This window comes from Pongo abelii, chromosome 20 (genome assembly GCF_028885655.2).
Source record: "Pongo abelii isolate AG06213 chromosome 20, NHGRI_mPonAbe1-v2.0_pri, whole genome shotgun sequence".
NCBI classification, from domain to species: domain Eukaryota; kingdom Metazoa; phylum Chordata; class Mammalia; order Primates; family Hominidae; genus Pongo; species Pongo abelii.
This window is the reverse complement of record NC_072005.2, coordinates 21,981,930-22,004,088: the sequence shown is the minus strand read 5'-3', so window position 1 is coordinate 22,004,088 and position 22,159 is coordinate 21,981,930. Positions and strand designations below refer to the sequence as shown.

General features: G+C 42.3%; 1 protein-coding gene across 7 annotated transcripts in view; it reads left to right on the top strand.

Moving 5' to 3' along the window:
• LOC100442137 (zinc finger protein 43) overlaps positions 1–22,159 on the top strand; it is a 48,507-nt gene that overhangs the window by 9,410 nt on the left and 16,938 nt on the right. Inside the window, exon 1 of one of the 7 annotated variants that reach the window (XM_054540010.2) lies at positions 5,867–6,775. The exons of the other annotated variants lie outside the window; for them this stretch is intronic. Coding sequence (XP_054395985.2) covers positions 6,773–6,775 — 3 coding nt within the window. The 5' untranslated portion in view covers positions 5,867–6,772. Of the gene's footprint in view, positions 1–5,866; positions 6,776–22,159 lie in introns of those variants that run through there. 7 annotated transcript variants of the gene reach the window in all.

Here is a 22,159-nt window from a genome sequence, read left to right as displayed (position 1 = left end):
CCTTTTGTCTCTGAAACTTGTCCACAGTGGAGATTTTGACATATCACTTGTCTCAGGATCTACATAATGTGAATTTTGTTCCATGCCTCAGTCCTGCCCACTGGGTGATTATACCATATAACTAGTCTCAATTCCTAGGTTATGTGACTTTTCTTTATGAGCCTTACCCACATAGGGTATTTTGACATATCTCTGGAGCCCTCTCAGATGAGGTGACTCGGCTGCATGGGCCCCTTTTTTTCAGAAAATATTGTGCCATATTTTTTGACCTAGTAACAAGGTGATGTGACCCTCATCTACTGCTTGGTTTCTGCCCAAGGTGGGATTGTAATTTTTTTTTTATTTTATTATTATTTTTTTTTTTTTTGAGATGGAATCTCACTCTGTTGCCAGGCTGGAGTGCAGTGGCACGATCTCAGCTCACTGCAACCTCTACCTCCCAGGTTCAAGCGATTCTTCTGCCTCAGCCTCCCAAGTAGCTGGGGCTACAGGCACGCACCACCATACCCAGCTAATTTTTGTATTTTTAGTAGAGATGGGATTTCACCATGTTGTCCAGGATGCTCTCGTTCTCTTGACCTGGTGAACCGCCAGCCTCTGCCTCCCAAAGTGCTGAGGTTACAGGTGTGAGCCACCGCGCCTGGCCAGGGATTGTGATTTATCACTGGGCCTAGCACCTTGGTGATGTGACTCTCCTCTCCTACTACAGGTTTCAGAAAGATAATGTCATAATTATCATAATGTCAGAAAGATAATGTCATAATTCTCCTATTAGCAGGGCCCATGCAGAAAAGTCACATCACCTAGTCGTTGGACCCTGCCATATTTCAATATACACAGTTTGTTTCACCTGGGTGTTGGTGAATTGTGTATTGTATATATTAAAATATGGCTAGTCCAATACCTAGGTGATGGGACTCTCTGTACCTGCTAATAGAGGAATTATGACATGTCATTTGTTTATCACCTAAGTGATGTAATTCTTCTACCTGAACCCTGTAAAAGGGGAGGATTGTGACATATCACTGGACTCTGCATCTGGGTGATATCACTCTCTTTAACCTGGGCCCCTTGTATTGTGGGTATTATGACACATCACTGGGTCAAACCAAATGGGTAAAGAGCTCTTGCCTGGGCCCTGTCTGTGGGAAGCACCTTGTGACATATCTGTACATCCATTATTTTGGAGGTGTGACTCTCCTCTTCCATCTGCACCATGCCCACAGAAAGACTGTGTCGCATATCTGGCTTCAGCAACCAGGTGCTGTGTTTCTTGTGCCCAGGCCTTGCCTGCAGAGAGAATTGTGACATAGTTGGGTCCAGTATCCAAGTAACATGACTTTGTTGTCTGTGCCTTGCTTTCGAGAAGGAATTGTAACATAACCGTGGACAGGCAACCAGGTGATATGACTCTCCTGCCTGGTCCTTGCCCTGAAAAATTGTGACATATTTCTGACTCAGCAGCAGGTGATGTTACTCTCCTGTTTGCTTTCTACTCACAGGTTAGATTGTGACATACACTTCAGCCCAGTTCACAGTTGCAATGATGATACTCACACCATAAACCAGTCCATAGCAGAGATACTGGTGCTGGTAGCTAGACTTAGAGAAATGGGTAAAGTCCTGGATTACCATTCTTTCACATTTTGTATAAAGTCTTTGGACGGTACAGAGAGTGTTATCATAGGGCCAAGCACACAGGTGAGACTGTTTCTCAAATGCACAACCTACCAAATGTTAGCATTGTCACCCTCACATGGACAGACCCCACTGGAGAGATCTTGAATTTCACACGTGAATGGAGTCCACAGTAAAAATTGTGACTGTCATGTGTAATCATGTGACAACAGTTAAGATGGTGACTCATTTCTAAACCCAGCTCATAGGCAGGTGAGAACTCTTTTCTCTAGACCCAGCCAACTGGAGAGATGTTGACTCTAATGCATGAACCTAGGTCCACAGGTATGATTATGAGTTTGTATTAGAAAAAAAGTCTCAGAGCAAATTGTGACTACCATGGATATTGTATAAAGCCCTCAGGTAGTACAGAGAGTTCTATAACAGGGCCTAGCACACAGATGACATTGTGACACTCGTATGCAAACCCAGCCAACAGTAAAAATTGACAGCTTTCCACATGAACACAGCTCATTGTTGAAGTTCTGAGTCTCACACCTGGAGGTGGTTGGAAAATTGACTCTCAAATGTGCATTCGGTTCACACGTGGGCTGGTGACTCAAACCAAGATTCAGCATACCTGTGAGGCTGTGACTCCACTAAGGGGACACAGTCCACAGCAAAGATTGAGGCTCTCATGGATGTATCCAGTCTACCGTTGAGATTGTGACTCGTGCACTTGGACTCAACATACAACATGTGTTGACTCTAATACTTAGAAATGGAATGTGTGGGATTGTTCATTCCTACATTTTTTTGTGACTGTGATTGTAACATACACCTTTGCCCAGCATCTGAGTGATTTGACTCTCCCGCCTGGTGCCTAGTACACAGATCGGATTGTGACACATTGCTGAATCCAACACCTAGGTGGTGTGGCTCTGTACTTTTGCCTCAGTGCTGCCAACAGGGGGGCATTGTGACATATCACTGGACCCCACACCCTGGTTATGTGACTCTCCTGCCTGTGCCCTGTCTTCATGGGCCGTTGTGACATTGCTATGTGCAACATCCAGGTGATGTAACTTTCCTTGCTGGGTCCTGCTTGCAGGAAGCATTATAATCTATCTGCATCCATCACCCAAGTAATGTGACTCTCTTTCTACCAGGTTGCTGCTTAGAGAAATAATTGTTACCTATCACTGGGCCAGCACCTAGCTGTTGTGATGCTTTTTTTCTACTTACATTCTGCTCACAACTTAGATTTTGACATACTGCTGGGCTAAACACCAAAAATGAAGTTATGTTTTTCCTCAGCACTTTCCTTATCAGGCATTGTGACATATTGTTTGGCCCAGAACTAAGGTAATGTGAGTCTCCTGCCTGAACCCTGTCCTTAGTGGGCATAGTGACATATTTGTGAACCCATCATCCATATAATGTGACTTTCTTACTTGGCTTTTCCCTATAGGAGAGATTGTGACATATATTTGAGCCCAGAACCCAAATAATTTGACCGTTCTTTCCTGCTATGGCCATGCTCCCATAAAAGAGAGTGACTTATCACTGCGATTAGCACACAGGCTATGTGATTCTTCTGCCTGGTTCCTCTCCACAGGAGTTACTTTGACATATCTCTCGGCCCATTACTTAGATGATGTGACTCCTCTTATTCCTGGGATGTGTTCACAGTTTGGATTGTAACATATCGCTTAGTCAAGCACTTATGTGATGTGACTCTTTTCTCATTCTTTGGCCTTGTCCACTGGGGTGCTTGTGATATGTAGCTGGGCCCAGCTCTTAGGTTATGTGATCTCTTTTTTTTTTTTGCCTGATCTCTGCATACATTTTGTATTGTGATAGATATGGCTGGGTCCAACACCTAGGTATTATGAGTCTCCTGAATGGGCTCTGTTCAGAAAGGTATTATGACGTATTCTTTTTTCTTCATCACTTAAGTGTTGTGACTCTCCTTTTTTGACTATAACCTGCTACAAAGGATAATTGTGAAATATCACTGAACCCAGCACCTAGGTGATGTGACTCTCCTTTTTTCCTGGGTCTCACATAATTTGAGTATTGTGATATATTGCTGAGACCCAACATTTAGGGGATGGGAAGCTCCTTTCTTGACCCTAACCACAGGAGCTTTGTGACATATCTCTGCATCCATGACCTAAATATGTGATTCTATGTTTCTGCTTGCACCCTGCTAACAGAAGATTATGACAAATTGCTAAGTGCAATGTATCTTGTTTATCTTGTGCTGACCTGCTGTCTCATCCTGTGACTAAGAATGCCTAACCTGGGGAGGCAGCCAAGTAGGTTTCAGCATATTTCACACAGCTGCTATTCAAGATTGAGTTGCTCTGGTTTGAATGCCTCCAACATTAAGATCCACTATAAAATTATGAAAAAAGTCTATAGTAAATGAGAATTAAATTAGGGTGGGCTATTCTAGTCTGGGTGCAGTGACTTACAATCCTGTAATCCCAGCACGTTGGGAGGCCAAGGCGGGCAAATCACCTGAGGTCAGGAGTTTGAGACCAGCCTGGCCAACATGGGGAAACCCCGTCTCTACTAAAAATACAAAACTTAGCCAGGCGTGGTAGCGCACATCTGTAATCCCAGCTACTCGGGAGGCTGAGGCAGGGGAATTGCTTGAACCCAGGAGGAGGAGGTTGCAGTGAGCTGAGATTGCACCACTGCACTCCAGCCTGGGTAATAGAGCAAGACTGTATCTCCAAAAAAAAAAAAAAAAATTTTAGAATGGGCTATTCTGAAAGATGTAGCAATAATTATATTTGTGTTTACGAGTTTTTTTGTTAACCTCTACACTTGATAATGAAAGAGGTTTCCACTGTTAAAGGAAAATAAATCTGTTGATGCCAAAATTACTAAGTCACTAGAAAAGTCAAGTTGAGAACTATGTCAGGCAAACCTGCCTCCCATTTTATTTCTAAATAAGATAACTACAAAGATAAAAAAGCTACATACTTTTTTTACAATTAGCCAACAAGGAAATTCCTTGAGAACCAAAGACAGACAGAACTCAGAGTCATTTCTCTGAGCCTTGCCTGAGACAAATGCACATCTGATTGCTTCCTCTGCACTGCTGTTAATTTAGATATGCAGATTCACCGAGCCAGACTAAATTGTGTATTCAGTTAAATGCTTATCAAGGACTCAAAGGAATCCAGACTTTTATCTCCTATTTACTTATGACCTGGATGCCCTCACTTCAAGTTGTCCTGCATTACTGGATCAAACCAAGAAAGAGAGAGAGAGGAAGAAGGAGGAGGAGGAGGAAAAAGGGAGGGAAGGAAGATCTTATACATATTGATTGATGTCTCATGCTTTCCTAAAATGTTTAAAAGCTGCTGGGCACGGTGGCTCACACCTGTAATCCCAGCACTTTGGGAGACCAAGGCAGGCAGTTCACCAGGTCAGGAGACATCCTGGCTAACAGGGTGAAACCCTGTCTCTACTAAAAATACAAAAACATTAGCTGGTATTCATAGAAAATATAATTTTTAATTATTGAGTAATCTGAATAAATGGATATATCATAAAAAAAAAATTGGCTGGGCATGGGGGCATGCGCCTGTATTTCCAGCTACTCAGTAGGTTGAGTCAGGAGAATCACTTGAACCCAGGAGGCGGAGGTTGCAGTGAGCCGAGATTGTGCCACTGCACTCCAGTCTGGTCGACAGAGCAAGACTCCATCTCAAAAAAAAAAAAAAAAAGAAATATAAAAGTAAGTGTAGGCAATTGTAGATGCAAATACACATCTGTTTAGACAAATTCCTACTTTCAAAATCACAGAGAATGGTCACTTTTTAGCCTTTTTATGAATAAAATTCTGGATTCCATTTATTATTCTATTAGAACTTCTGTACCTATTTTGAAACTTGAGATTAAATTGTCTTTTGCTGAGTTTGCCCAGTTTATATTTCAAGTAATACTATATCACGGGAACACGTTAGAGATTTTCTATATTTTTGTTTTGCATCAGTTTCTAAAACCTGGAAATTATCTTGTTTTGAATTTCTTATGAAAATAGAATACTGTTCACTAAGAATATTCCATTAGCATACTGCAACTTAAAGTCGGGAGATCTAAACTTTTTCTGGTAACATTACCTATATAATATTTAGTTTTTTAAAAAATTTCTCTCTCTTTCTGTATATGCTTTTTAATTTACTTTTAAAAAATGTGCATAACATGTCCTTGAATTCTATTAATGGACCTCAATGCTTTAAAAAAATTTTTTGATAAAATAAAAACTCAGTCTGAATGTGATGGTTCATGCCTATAATCCCAGTACTTTGGGAGGCTGACTTTGTAGGATTCATTGACCCCTAGAGTTTGAGACCATTCTGGGCTATCTAGTGAGGCTTCATCTCTACAAATAAAAATATGATAACAAATTAGCTGAGCATGGGGGCACATGCCAGTGGTCCTAGCTACTCAGAAGGCTGAGACAGGTAAATTGCTCGAGCCTAGATTGCTGAGGCTGCAGTGAGCTGCAGTCATGACACTGCACTCCAGCCTGGGTAACAGAGAGAATCCCTCTCAAGAATAAGAAAAACAAACCCCACGGAGGATAAATAATAAAATATTCAATGTTTGTAATACCTCCTACTCAAAGGACCAGAAGCCAGGAAGGTCATAAAAGCTGAAATTTAAAAACAATTATTTTAATTTTTTAGTAGCCATATAATATATTATAAGTGCGGATGACCTTATACACGAGGTTAAAGGCAAATCAGGCAAATACCCTCTGGGTTGGGCCTGCTCAGCTCAGGGAGGAAGCCCTGCCTGAAAAGGCGGCAGCCTAGGCTGTCACTCTCTTCATTCAGCCCAGCGTCTGATGACATCTTCTTTCATTCAGGGCTTGTGGGGGCAGGACCTTAGAAGATATCCAATCAGGGACGCTGGGCTGGAAACCGTCCAATCAGGCACGGGGCAGGAGAGGACAGGGCGGCTTCCGGGATGTGGCGGGGCCTTTGTTTCTGGCTGCAGTTTGAGCTCCGCGTCTCGTCTTCATTCTTCTGTGTCCTCTGCTGCTAGAGGTTCAGCCTCTGTGGCTCTGTGACCTGCAGGTATTGGGGGATCCACAGCTAAGACGCCAGGACCCCCCGGAAGCCTAGAAATGGTGAGAGTGCCGGTCAGACATCCGGAGAGGGGGAAGGGGCTGTGGCGTGACTCAGGCCTTCCCGCAGTCAGCTCCACAATCTGCGCGTGCCGGAGTTCTTGCCCAGCTCGGCCTCAGTCCCCTTCAGACATAAGATGGCGGCTGGGCTGGCAGCCGGCCCCGGCGCCCTGTCTCTTCTCTGTGCAGTGATTGTGTCCCGGCCTGGAGCCTTCTCTGGGCAGCTCTGCAGCCGCAACGCGGCGTCTCTCCTAAATTGTGCAGGGGCCACAGGAGGGTCGTCAGGGGAGAATCGTGACTCCTGATGCAGTTTCATGAATAGAAAGAGCTTTGGTCCGTGGCATTTTTAGTCCCTCTTTTGGTCTATTGGAAACTTAGGAGAGTCGGCCGGGCGCGGTGGGTCGCGCCTTTAATCCCAGCACTTTTGGGAGGTCGAGGCGGGCGGATGACGAGGTCAGGAGTTCGAGAGCAGCCTGGCTAATATGGTAAACCCCGTCTGTACTAAAAATACAAAAATTAGCTGGGCGTGGTGGCTCGTGCCTGTAATCCCAGCTACTCTGGAGGCTGAGACAGGAGAATCGCTTGAACCCAGGAGGCGGAGGATGCAGTGAGCTGAGATCGCGCCATTGCACTCCAGCCTGAGCATCATAGTGAGACTGTCTCAAAAAAAAAAAAAAAAATGTGAGGGTCACCACAAAAATATTAATCAAAGAGTAATTTAAGACTGTGAGGTTTGTAGTTTGGGGTCCATGGGAAATGAAGGAATTTTTTTTTTTTTTTTGAGACGGAGTCTCTCTGTCCTCCAGGCTAGAGTACAGTGGTGCAATCTGGGGTCACTGCAGCCTCCCTCTACCGGGTTCAAGCGATTCTCCTGCTTCAGCCTCCTGAGTAGCTTGGAACTACAGGCGCGCACCACCACGCCTGGCTAATTTTTTCTGTTTTAGTAGAAACCGGATTTCACCGTGTTGCCCAGGCTCACCTCCAACTCCTGAGCTCCGGCAGTCTGCCTGCCTCGGTCTCCCGAAGTGCTAGGATTGCAGGCATGAGTCACTGTGCCCGGCCAGGAAGGACTTTTAGAACGCGCATGATGAAGAAAACAAAATTCAGTACTTTGTTAGGTAGAGTCATAGTTTTTTAATTTGTACGATTAAGATGGAAATTTCCTGGTTATATAATCGGGTTAATTGGCAGTTTATAGTTGTTTAAGGCTGAATTTTTTTTTCCTCAGTGTAGTAATTTACAAAATATACGTTTGAGTTTATAAGGTAGAAACCCTGACATTAGAGCGAGGTCAGTCTAATTGCCTGCCACTTATTTTCACACTCCACAGAAGAGTGATTTTCCTCTGCATTTTTCTCATATGTTTCAAGCAGGGTCTGAAGTCTACACCGTACTCCCCATTCCTCCAGCCTAATGGATTTGAGTAAAATACTAAATTTTCAGTCCAGGCAGGGTGGCTCATGCCTGTAATCCCAGCACTTTGAGAGGCCGAGGCAAGCAGATCACGAGGTGAGGAGTTCGAGACCAGCCTGGCCAACATAGTGAAACCCTGTCTCTACTAAAAATATAAAAATTAGCTGGGCATGGTGGTGCGTGCCTGTAGTCCTAGCTGCTCGGGAGGCTGAGGCAGGAGAATCTCTTGAACCGAGGAGGCAGAAGTTGCAGTGAGCCAAGATTGCGCCACTGCCCTCCAGCCTGGGCAACAGAGCAAGACTCCGTCTCCAAAAACAGAAACAAGAATTAGCGAGGTGTGGTGGCGGGTGCCTGTAATCCCAGCTACTTGAGAGGCAGGAGAATCGCTTGATCTCGGGACGCGGAAGTTGCAGTGAGTCGAGATCGCGCCTACACTCCAGCCTGGGCCACAGAGTGAAACTCCCTCTGGAAAAAAAAAAAAAAAAAAAACTAAACTAAATTTTCCTTTATTTCTGACATTCCCATATGCCACCTTCTCCGCAATTCATGTTATCAACTATTTTTTCTTTTTTCTTTTTGGTTTTTTTTTGAGATGGAGTTTCACTTTTGCTGCCCAGGCTGGAGTGCAATGGTGCTATCTCGGCTCCCTGCAACCTCTGTCTCCCAGATTCAAGCGATTTTTCCTGCCTCAGCCTCCTTAGTAGCTGGGATTACAGGCGCCTGCCACCACACCCAGCTAATTTTTATATATTTTTAGTAAAGACGGGATTTCACTATATTGGCCAGGTGGTTTCGAACTCCTGAGCTCAGATGATCCACCCACCTCAGCCTCCCAAAGAGCTAGGATTACAGTACTTAAAAATAGCCAGCACGCCGGGCTATTTTTTTTTTTTTTGGTGTATATTTTAGATACAGAGATACATTTTAGATAAAGATATTTTAGATATCTGTACATTTTTGATACAGATATTTTAATTATTTTTTGAAAAATCAATGGATAGACTTAAATAAATTTTCCTTCCTTCTTTCCTTCTTTCTTTCTTTCCTTCCTTCCATCCTTCCATCCTTCCATCCTTCCTCTCGCTTTGTTTCCCAGGCTGGAGTGCAATGGTGCAATCTCAGCTCATTGCAACCTCCCGGGTTCAACCGATTCTCCTGCCTCAGCCTCCCAAGTAGCTGGAATTACAGGCACCTGCCACCGCACCTGGCTAATTTTTTTGTATTTTTAGTTGAGACAGGGTTTCACCTTGTTGGCCAAGCTGGTTTTGAACTCCTGACCTCGTGATCCACCCGCCTTGGCCTGCCAAAGTGCAAGGATTACAGGCGTGAGCCATCAAGTCTGGCCTAAATTTTGTTTTCTATTTGAAAATATTTTCCATATTGAAAAGAAAGCAAAAAATAATCCGCTTATACTGTTTGTAAAAAATAAAAATCTCTGTGCCTCTTTTCCTTTTCTTTACTTTTTTTTTTTTTTTTGAGACAGTGTTGCTTTGCTGCCCGGTCTGGAATGCAGTGATGTGATCTCTGCTCACTGCAACCTCTGCCTCCCTGGTTCAAGTGATTCTTTTGCTTCAACCACTCCAGTAGCTGGAACTACCGGCACCTACCACCATTCCCAGCTAATTTTTGTATTTTTGTTAGAGACAAGGTTTTTCCATGTTGACCAGGCTGGTCTCGAACTCCTAACCTCAGGTGATCCACCTGCCTCCGCCACCATGCCTGGCCTCTTTTTTCCTTTTGTTTTCCCTAGGCACAGGACTCTTCCCCCCCCGACCCCCTTCAGATGGAGTTTAGTTCTTGTTGCCTAGGCTTGACTGCAGTGGAGCCATCTCAGCTCACTGCAACCTCTGCCTCCTGGGTTCAAGCGATTCTGCTGACTCAGCCTCCCAAGTAGCTGGGACTACAGGGATGCACCACCACGCCTGGCTAATTTTGTATTTTTAGTAGAGACGGTTTCTCCATGTTGGTCACACGGTTCTCAAACTGCAGACTTCAGGTGATCCACCCGCCTCAGTTTCCCAAAGTGCTGAGATTATAGGCATGAGCCACCATGCCCAGCCAGAGACTTTTTCAGAGTGTTTTTAGGTCAAGTTTTTCCTTTCAAAAAATATGGGTGATTTTTCCTCAGCCACAATTCATTTTGTTGTTTTTGTTGTTTTTTTCTGGTCCTGGGTTTCAGTACTGTCCAGGGATAAACCAAGATAACCACCATGGCTCTGTGTGCTACAGTGTCATAGGCTGGGTGCAGTGGCTCATGCCTGTAATCCCAACACTTCGGGAGGCGGAGGTGGGTGAATCACCTGAGGTCAGGAGTTCAAGACCAGCCTGGGCAACATGGTGAAATCCTGTCTCAACTAAAAATGAAAAAAAATTAGCTGGGTGCAGGGGCAGGCGCCTGTAATCCCAGCTACTTCGGGAGGCTGAGGCAGGAGAATCGCTTGAACCTGGGAGGCGGAGGTTGCAGTGAGCTGAGATCACGCCATTGTACTCAGCCTGGGCGACAAGAGGGAAACTCTGTTTAAAAAATAAATAAATAAAATACAATAAAAATTATCATTTACCTTTCTCTTTCCCAGAGTGAGTTTAGGAATCTTCTCAGGTGTCTTTTATTTTATGGCTGGGTGATTTTCAACAGAATTCCAAGGCTTAGCTTTTAGAATGCTACCAAGGAAAAGAATAGGGAAAATCTATTTTATTTGGCTGTACAAAATTAATACATTTTTATAAGAAAACGTGGTATATAAGTGGTGAGTTACACAGATTCATAAAAACATCAGTTACTCTCTTTGCAGGGTAAATTTGTAAAGGTGATTATCTGTATTCTATATCCTGTCATCTTGATTTCTGAGTTTAATGCTAAATTTTATGAGATGAAACTTTGTACCTCCTAGAAGTGTTTTCATATGATTGTTTACCACATAATTTTTTTTTTTTAATTGAGACGCAGTCTCACTCTGTTGCCCTGCTAGAGTGCAGTGGCACAATCTTGGCTCACTGTACCCTCCATCTCCCAGGTTCAAGCAGTTCTCCTGCCTCAGCCTCCCAAGTAGCTGGGATTACAGGCATGTGCCACCACGCCCAGCTAATTTTTGTATTTTTAGTAGAGATGGTGTTTCACCATATTGGCCCGGCTGGTCTTGAACTCCTGACCTTGTTATCTGCCCGCCTTGGCTTCCTAAAGTGCTGGGATTACAGGCATGAGCCACCGCGCCTGGCTGGTTGTCTTGTTTAGTTAGTCTGTTCATAGTTTTCTTTGCTGTGCAGAAGCTCTGTAGTTTAATTAGGTCCCATTGGTCAATTTTTCCTTTTGTTGCAATTGCTTTTGGTATCTCCATCATGAAATCTTCTGGTTCTTAAGTCTAGAATGATTTCCTAGGTTACCTTCCAAAGTTTTTTTTAAAAATAATTTTACATTTTAAGTTTAAGACTTTAATTCACTTTGAGTTGATTTTTATGGTGTAAGAAAAGGGTCCAGTTTCAGTTTTCTACATAGTAGTAGCTAGTTATTTTAGCAAATTTATTAAATAGAAATTTTTTTTTACATTTCTCTTGTAAGCTTTGTTGAAGATCAGATGGTTGTAGGTGTGTGGCATTATTGCTGGGCTCTCTATTCTGTTGTATTGGTCTATGAGTTTGTTTCTATAACAGTACCATGCTGCTTTGGTTACTGTAGCCCTGTGGTATAGTTTGAAGTAAGGTAATGTAATGCTTCCAGTTTTGTTCTTTTTGTTTAGGAATGCCTTGGGTATTTAGGCTCTTTTTTAGTTCCACATTTATTTTAAAATAGTTATTTTTAGTCCCGTTAAGAATGTTTTTGGTTGTTTGGCAGAAACAGAATTAAGTCTGTACATTTCTTTGGGCAGTTAGGCCATTTTAATGATACCTTTTCTATTCATGAGCATAAAAGGTTTTTCTATTTGTTTGTGTCATCTCTTACTTTTTGAAGCAGTTTTAAAATTCTTGTCATAGAGATCTTTCACCTCCCTGGTTAGCTATATTTCTGGATATTTGATTGTTTTTGTGGCAAATAGGATTGTGTTTTTGATTTGGCTTTTGGCTTCAATATCATTGATGTACGGAGATGTTACTAATTGTTGTGCATTTATTTTGTATTCTAAAACTTTGCTGAAGTTGTCTGTCAGTTTAAAAGCTTTTCTGGAGCCGGGCATGGTGGTTCATGCCTGTAATCCCAGCAGTTTTGGGAGGCCGAGGTGGGTGAATCACAAGGTCAGGAGTTCGAGGTCAGCCTGGCCAACATGATGAAACACTGTCTCTACTAAAATTACAAAAATTAGCTGGGCGTAGTTGTGTGGCTTGTAATCCCAGCTATTCAGGAGGCTGAGGCTGGAGAATTGCTTGAAACTGGGAGGTGGAGGTTTCAGTGAGCCGAGATTGTGCCACTGCACTCCAGCCTGGGTGACAGAGCAAGACAACGTCTCAAAAAATAAAATAAAAATTTAAAAAAAAAAATTTTCTGTTGAGGCTATAGGGTTTTCTAGGTGTAGAATCATGCTACCTGCAAACAAGAGTAGTCTGACTTTCTTTGTCTTTCTCTTGCCTGATTGCTCTGGCCAGTACTTCCAATGCTGTGTTGAATAGGAGTGATGAGAGAAGGCATCTTTGTCTTGTGCCAGTTTTCAAAGAGAAATGCTTCCAACTTCTGTGTGTCCATTCAGTGTATTGGCTTTGAGTTTGTGACAGAGAACTCATTATTTTGAAGTATGTACCTTCAATGCCTAGTTCGTTGAGGGTTTTAACATGAAGAATGTTAAATTTTCTTGAAAGATTTTTCTGCATCTATTGAGATAATCTTGTGGTTTTGGTCTTTAGTTCTGTTTATGTGATTAATCACATTTATTGATTTGTGTATGTTGAAATAACCTTGCATCCCAGGGATATAGGCTACTTGATCATAGTAGATTAGCTTTTTGATGTGCTGCTGGATTCGGTTTGCCAGTATTTTGTTGAGCATTTTTCCATCATTTTTTATTAAGATCATTGGCATGAAGTTTTCTTTTTTTGTTTTATACCAGGTTTTGGTATCAGAATAATGCTGCTATATAATGAGTTGGGGAAGAGTTCCTTCTCAGTTTTTTGGAATGGCTCTAGTAAGAAGGGTATCAGCTTTTTTTTGTACATCTGGTAGAATTCTTCTGTGAATATGTCTGATCCTGGTTTTTTATTGGTTTCTAGGCTATTTATTATACTTCAATTTTGAATCTTGTTGGTCTCTTCAAGGATACTTTTTTTTTTTTTTTTCAGTCTTTGGAGGATGTACGTGTCTAGGAATCGGTCTATTCTAGATTTTCCAGTTTGTTTACATAGAGGTATTCATTACATACTTGAATAATTATTTTGTTGTTTTGGGGTCAGTGTTAATAGCCATTTTGTCATTTCTAATCGTGTTTATTTGGATCTTCTCTTTCTTCATTAATCTCTCTAGAGCGCTATTCATCTTATTAATTCTTTCAAAGATTTTACTCCTGGATTTCTCCTTTTTGTTTTGTTTTGTTTTGTTTTGTTTCGTTTTGTTTTTGAAGCAGAATCTCGCTCTATTGCCCAGGCTGGAGTGCAGTGGCACAACCTTGCCTCACTGCAACCTCTGCCTCACTGCAACCTCCACCTCCCTGGTTCAAGCAATTCTCCTGCCTCAGCCTCCCAAGTAGCTGGGATTACAGGTGCCCACCAATACACAAGGCCAATTTTTGTATTTTTAGTAGAGACTGAGTTTCACTATTTGGCCAGGCTGGTCTCGAACTCCGGACCTCAAGTGATCTGCCCACCTCGGCCTCCCAAAGTGCTGGGATTACAGGGGTGAGCCACCGTGCCCAGCCTTCTCCATGTTTTTATCACTTTTTTGTCTAACTCTCCAGTTCAGATCTGATTTTCATTATTTCTTGTCCTCTGTTAGCTTAGAGGTCAGTTTGCTTTTTCTTCTCTTGTTTTTTGATGTCAGGTTTTGTGTTTTTTTGTTTTTTGAGACAGAGCTCAATGAATCCAATGTCTACTGAAATTCAGATGTTCAAGAGTTCAATATGTCCAGAGACCTGGCTGTTGTAAAAGAAAATATAAGTTATAAATCAGAGGCTTTATTATCCTACCTGAAAATAAGAGAGAATATCTTGTTCAACTCTTTTATCTTAAAGCATTTAGATTATATGGAGATATTTTTGTTGCTTTTTTGAAATATATTTAAATCATATTAACAGCCAAATAAACCTTTTGGCATTCTTTTGACTCAAGATTGTCTTTATTTAAGACCTCAGATTCATTGCTTATCCTTGATTTGGGAAAATTTAATTTTTTTTTTAGTCTTTTAAAGTAGACACAGATTTCTTTAGATTAAAGCTTATTTTAAGAGCACACAGAAGTTTAGTACGAAGAATGAATTAAATTTAGAAATACAGAATGATAAAAACTAAAAAATACTGAATAAATTTCTTTGACAGAAAACTGATAATCCAAGATAATTATCTAATATTTGCAGGCTGAAGTACTTACACTGCAAAAGCAAGAACAGTTCAGTGTGTAAACTCAACTTTGGAGTCTGTGTAGTTTTTTTTGTGTGTGGTGTTTTTTTTTTTCTTTCTTTGAGATGGAGTCTCACTCTGTCACCCAGGCTGGAGTGCAGTGGCACGATCTCGGTTCACTGTGACCTCTGCCTCATGGGTTCAAGTGATTCTCCTGCCTTCACCTCCTGAGTAGCTGGAGTAGCTGGGAATACAGGCATGTGCCACCATGTCCGGCTAATTTTTTTTTTTTTTGAGACAGTCTCTTTCGCCCAGGCTGGAGTACAGTGGTACTATCTTGGCTCACTGCGATCTCCGCCTCCTGGGTTTACGCCATTTTCCTGGCTCAGCCTCCCAAGTAGCTGGGACTATAGGTGCCCGCCACGGCGCCTGGCTAATTTTTTGTATTTTTAGTAGAGACGGGGTTTCACTGTGTTAGCCAGGATGGTCTCGATCTCCTGACCTCATGATCTGCCTGTCGCGGCCTCCCAAAGTGCTGGGATTACAGGCGTGAGCCACCGCGTCCGGCTGTATTTTTTTTTTTTTTTTCCTTAAATTTACTTTTTCTGAGACGGAGTTTCACTCCTGTTGCCCAGGCTGGAGTACAATGGCATGATCTCAGCTTACTGCAACCTCCACCTACTGGGTTCAAGCAATTCTCCTGACTCAGCCTCCTGAGTAGCTGGGATTACAGGCATGCACCACCATGCATGGCTAAATTTTGTACTTTTAGAGTAGAGACAGGGTTTCTCCATGTTGGTCAGGCTGGTCTCGAACTCCTGACCTCAGGTGATCCACCCACCTCAGCCTCCCAAAGTATTGGGATTACAGGCATGAGCCACCATGCCTGGCCTAATTTTTTTATTTTTATGAGAAATGGGGTTTCACCATGTTAGCCAGGATGGTCTCCATCTCCTGACCTTGTGGTATGCCTGCATGCCTGCCTTGGCCTCCCAAAGTGCTGGGATTACACCAATGAGCCACCATGCCTGGCCTAAATAGTTATTTTAATATTCTTACTCATACTTTGAAATATAAAGTAGTTTTAACTGAAATACAGTTACAGACAATGTTTAAAATACTACATACATTATGACTAGTACATTAAAGTTGGTTATACTTAGATATTTATATCTAATATCCAAAGAAAAGTCATTACCAAATTGTTACAATAGATATTAGTCTGACATGCTTATTAATTTATCCAATATGGATAATTACAGGGAAGCTTAATTTTAGTGTCTTTCATTTAACTAAATTGGGATGCTGCTATTACAGGACAAATAAAAACAGGTCAGGTGGCCACTCAAAAAATATAGTAGCTCTTCAGTGGCTGGTTACGGTGCCTTACGCCTGTAATCCCAGCACTTTGGAAGGCTGAGGCAGGTGGATCACCTGAGGTTGGGATTTCAAGGCCAGTCTGACCAACATGGAGAAACTCCATCTCTACTAAAAATACAAAATTAGCCAGACATGGTGGTGCATGCCTGTAATCCCAGCTACTTGGGAGGCTGAGACAGGAGAATTGCTTGAACCTGGGAGACGGAGGTTGCAGTGAGCCGAGATCGTGCCATTGCACTCCAGCCTGGGCAACAAAAGCGAAACTCCATCTCAAAAAAAAAAAAAAAGGCCAGGCACAGTAGCTCACACCTGTAATCCCAGCACTTTGGGAGACCAAGGCGGGTGGATCACCTGAGGTTGGGAGTTCAAGACCTGCTTGACCAACATGGAGAAACCCTGTCTCTGCCAAAAATAGAAAAATTAGCTGGGTATGGTGGTGCATGCCTGTAATCCCGGCTACACGGGAGGCTGAGGCAGGAGAATTGCTTAAACCTGGGAGGCGGAGGTTACAATGAGCCAAGATCGCGCCATTGCACTCCAGCCTAGGCAACAAGAGGGAAACTCCATCTCAAAAAAAAAACCACATAGTAGCTCTTCAGTTAGCAGTGTTGCAAGCTTGAATATATTACACTATATGAATAAACTCAAGATTTCAATTCTTCATAAAAAGGTGCATGTGGAAATTGTGAGATGTATTCCAATATGGAACTCCCATCCAATGGCTAGGAGATGAGACAGCGGCAGACATGGAAGAGAAACCTTAGAAAATTCTGCTGATAATATGTATATTTTTTTCATAATGCTCATGTTTCTTGTGCTGAGAGTAGCTGTGCACTTCGTTTAGAGAGAAATTTGTTTAAGGGGAATATTTTTGGCTGACTTGATCAATCTTTAATCTAAGTTTTTTCTTAAGATGCTTTGAACTTTTTTTTTCTCAATACAGTGTTACTCAAATGGAGAGCTGTTTTTCTTTCTAATGCTTTGGGTGTCTGTTTCAGAAGCTCTGTTAGTGTCCCATGGTGCCTGTGAATGCACGATGAAAACTCTTGGAGTTATCATCATCTGAACTCATGCTGAAAACCCAACAGCTTTTTTTTTTTTTTTTGAAGACAGAGTCTCACTCTGTCGCCAGGCTGGAGTGCAGTGGCATGATCTCAGCTCACTGCAACCTCCGCCTCCTGGTTTCAAGTGATTCCCCTGCCTCAGCCTCCTTAGCAGCTTGGAGTACAGGCATGCACCACCACACCCAGCTAATTTATGTATTTTTAGTATAGATGGGGTTTCACCATGTTGGCCAGGATGGTCTCAATATCTTGACCTGGTGATCTGCCTGCCTCCTTCCCAAAGTGCTGGGATTACAGGTGTGAGCCACTGCACTCAGCCAAACCCAGCAGTATTTTTTCCATGTCACCATTGTAAGTAGAAACTGAGCCTGAATCACTGCTCAGGCTTAGTGAGCCTGCTGAACTGTCTTTCTGTCTTTGCAATCTCTTAAGCAGATTTACTGTGATGCCACTCACATTCTGGTTTAATCGTGTAATAAACAATTTTATTTCTGTTCTATCATTTTGGAGTTTCTCTGGGGCTGCAGAAATTTTTTTTAAATTCCATTTCCAAACACTGTCTTGAATTACCAGACATAATATAAACACATAAGGTGCCAACTAAGCTTTAATCTAGAGGAAACTTTTCCTTTCAGGCTTCACGTCTATTCACAATTGTGCTGCAAAGTGTATGATGTCCCCTAAATATGCAGGTGGAATTGTTTTTTTGCCTATTTGGTATATGTAATTAACTGTAGTCACTTCTAGAAAGGATAGACAAGATTTCTACAAACTTCACAGAGAAGAAACCAACCATTTTACCTCTTTATTTGTTATTTTTTATTATTTTTTATTTTTTTGAGATGGAGTCTTGCTCTGTTGCCCAGGCTGGAGTGCAGTGGCACCATCTTGGCCCACTGCAACCTCTGCCTCTTGGGTTTCAGCGATTCTTCTGCCTCAGCCTCCCAAGTAGCTGGGACTACAGGTGAGTTCCACCATGCCCAGCTAATTTTTGTATTTTTAGTAGATGAAGTTTCACCATATTGGCCAGATTGGTCTTGATCTCTTGACCTCCTGATCCACCTGCCCTGGCCTCCCACAGCGCTGGGATTCCAGGCGTGAGCCACTGTACCAGGTTATTTTACCTTTTTCAATGACTTGTATCCTCAGACCTGAAAGTGATTCACAGACCATGGGGCCCAGAAACCCAATCAAAGTAACATGTGCATTGAGTAGACATGTGGACATGAGGATCTTCACTTTCACTTTCTTCTTCTTGCTAAAAATGCCCTAAACTGTGTAGGTGAAACCTGCTGCCACTCCACCAGATTTAGCTCCACTAAATCTGCAGCCCCAAATTCTGATTCTGGGTTTTGAGATTTGAGAAATAAAAAAAAACTTTAATCTGAGGAATGCAAGTCCTTTTTTCAAACTCAGAGACATTAAAATGAGAACACAATTATTTCTTTCTCCTCCCTTTGAACTATGTATTTATCTCTTGAAACTATTTGCTATTGCCACAAGTAGCTATAAACTAAACTAATAATGCCACATTGGACACTATAACCCATACCTTAAACCTTAACAGTATATATTCAATCAATAATCAGTGTTATTTCTGTAAACAAATAAGACTTCCTGACAACTTTTTTTTTTGGTTGGTTGGGTTGTTTGATTTTTGAGACAGTTTCACTCTTGTTGCCCAGGCTGGAGTACAATGGTGCAATCTAGGCTCATTGCAACCTCCACTTCCCGGGTTCAAGCAGTTCTCCTGCCTTAGCCTCCCAAGTAGCTGGGATTACAAGCATATGCCAACATGCCCGGCTAATTTTTTGTATTAGTAGAAACAGGATTTTACCGTGTTGGCCAGGCTGGTGTCAAACTCCTGACCTCAGGTGATCCAGGCTGCCTTGGCCTCCCAAAGTGCTAGGATTACAGGCATGAGCCACCGTGCCCAGCCTAAGTGGACCTGACAAACAACTTTGTACCAGCCCACTCTCTGCCACTCTATTTTGCCTTTACAAATCTACTTGTAACTGCTGCTAAAGTTTACATTCCAGACAACTTGAATCATTGCTCCCAGGTTATAATCCTCAAGCTTGGCCCAAATAAATTATTTACTTATATTCATGTTGCCTCAGATTTCTTTTTTCTTTCTTTTTTTTTTTTTTTTTTTTTTTAGGTAAACTTATTATTTAAAATGTGCTACAGCAGCCTCTATGAGGGGATCTCTCTTTTGATTGTACCCGGCTTGCTTTAACACCCAAGAATGCAGAGCCAGGTTGATCCAACATAGAATCTGCATATATAGTTTGGCCTCTGCCTGGGATTCACAAGACAGGGCCAGGTTTTGGATTGAGAATGTACAGAAAATCAGCAAGAGACATTTTCTGCATTGTGAGAAATCAACATAGACATCTTAAAGACCTCTTTGAGAGTGTGGCTTTTTGAACTTTTCAGATTTTGTTCAGTGACCTGCTAACACGTATGTGAGAGGCTCCAGGTGTAAATAGAATCTAATGGCAGAACCTGTAAGTGTGAACAAGCATCTTAGGAGTGAGAGATCAAGACCACAAAATGTCCAGAGCTATGACCATAGCTCTACCTTCCCATAAAATATGATACTGGAGTAGAGTATTTTTGTCTTTTCTTATCTAAGAGCTAGCTAATCAGGACAGGTGATGCAGGTTCTGGAGCTCTACCAGGGCAGTTCTATTTTCTTTTATTGAGACAGAGTCTCACTGTTGCCCTGGGCTGGAGCACAGTGGCACAATCTCGGCGCACTGCAAGCTCCGCCTCCCGGGTTCATGTCATTCTCCCTCAGCCCCCCGAGTAGCTGGGACTAGAGGCACCCGCCACCACGCCTGGCTAATTTTTTTTTTTTTTTTTTTTTTTTAGTAGAGATGGGATTTCACCGTGTTAGCCAGGATGGTCTCGATTTCCTGACCTCGTGATCCACCCGCCTCAGCCTCCCCAAATGCTGGGATTACATTCGTGAGCCACTGCGCCTGGCTGGGCAGTTTCTATTTAGAATCAGCCTGAGGCTGGATGTGGTGGTTGACACCTGTAATCCCAGCACTTTGGGAGGCCGAAATGGATGGATCACCTGAGGTTAGGAGTTTGAGATCAGCCTGACCAACATGGTGTAACCCCATCTCTACTAAATACAAAAAAAAAAAAATTAGCCAGGTGTGGCACATGCCTATAATTCCAGCTGCTTTTGAGGCTAAGGCAGGAGAATCGCTTGGAGGTTGCAGTGAGCTGAGATTGTGCCATTGCACTCCAGCCTGGGCAACAGGAGCGAAACTCCATCTCACGAGAAAAAAAAAAAAGGCCTGATTCTTTCTTGCCTGGCTTATCATTGGGCAGTCAGCTCTGGGTCACTGGGAATCCTCTCACAATCAACTAGACATCTTTGCGACATTTCAAAATGTCCAGAACAGAATTGTGTCAGGCTGACTAGAATGGTTAATTCTGCTCTGTCCCAGTCTAAGATAAATTAGTCATGCTCTTCTTGTTTCTCATCTTGTATAAGTTGGTACCCAGATGAGAGTTTTTCCAGTTTTCTTGTAGTTGGGTGAAAAACAGAGAGGAGATCTGGAGACTCAAACAGAAAAACTAATTTCTACCATTTCATATGGCCATTAAAAAAATAGATGAAGCAGTCATCCCTATCATCCAGGAATTTTTAGTCTAGGCTAGCAACTGGGTACATGGTTGAATTTAGCATTATATTGTTGGTACAATGAGTAGATGTGTGCAAAAAAAACTTTGGCTTTATTTGTCCACTTTCTTTTTATTGTTCTGACTTCTGATATCATCACTTGAAGGAATGTTTATTGAAAAAATATTACTGTTTCTATTCATCTTACCTTGCTAAGAATACATATTTATCTTAACAATAATAAATTCCCCTAGAAAACTTTAAGGGATTTGTTTAAATTGCTTATTGGTATATGTTATGAAATTGACAGGGCAGTGGCTAAATAAGATTAAAATTACACGAACTCTGGAATTTAATTTTGTCGTAGGTAAGCTTAGGAAAAACTGAACAGGAAATATTCCAGTGGCATAGGGAACACAATTCTTTTTTTTTTTTTTTTTTTTCTGAGACGGAGTCTTGCTCTGTCGCCCAGGCTGGAGTGCAGTGGCGCGATCTCGTCTCACTGCAAGCTCCGCCTCCTGGGTTCACGTCATTGTCCCGCCTCAGCCTCCCCAGTAGCTGGGACTACAGGTGCCCGCCACCGTGCCCGGCTAATTTTTTGTATTTTTAGTAGAGACCGGGTTTCACTGTGTTAGCCAGGATAGTCTCGATCTCCTGACTTGTGATCCATCCACCTCGGCCTCCCAAAGTGCTGGGATTACAGGCATGAGCCACTGTGCCCAGCCAGGGAGCAGAATTCTACATAGGTTCATCTCTGCTTTTTTTCTGTTCAGATTCACCCCTTTTGAAGGCCTTATTTAGGTCAGGTCTGCTTATTGTTCTGTTTATAGTTTGGTTCACATTCTGGGTGGAAGCATCCATGTTGTTTTAATTAAGTGCCTCATGTGACTCTAAAATGAGGCTAGAATCAAGTATAAAAGGTTCAAGATACATACACAAGAGTTAAGTTTGACTTTTGCACTAAAGGGTGGTTACAGGGCCTGTTCTGTTTGGGTTTGGTAGGGACAGGACAGTGTGGCCCATATTTCCATTACTGTAGCAAAAATTGCTGGTGTCCATGGCAGAGGAGGGCACCTGAGGATAGAAAAGGTGAAACTCATATTAGTATCTCCATGGAGCAGTTCATTCTTGCTGAATCTCTTCGGTTATAAAGGACAAAAATAGGTGAACTTTTTCTGCAGGTCTCAGTCCTTCTGCTTGTGGGTGTGGTGGTAGTAGGCAAATAGGTAGTGCTGACAGCTTTAAAGGCATATTCTCAAGATGCAGGGGTAATTTGTCCAGAGAATCTCATCTGGAAAGGATTCCCGGAGATAGAGAAAAAAATGGCTTTTTTTCAGCTAAACGTGTCTCAGATCAAGAGCTGTGTCCACTCTGCTTCCTGGAATGCCGTGTGTTTAGTACTTGTAAACCTGTACTT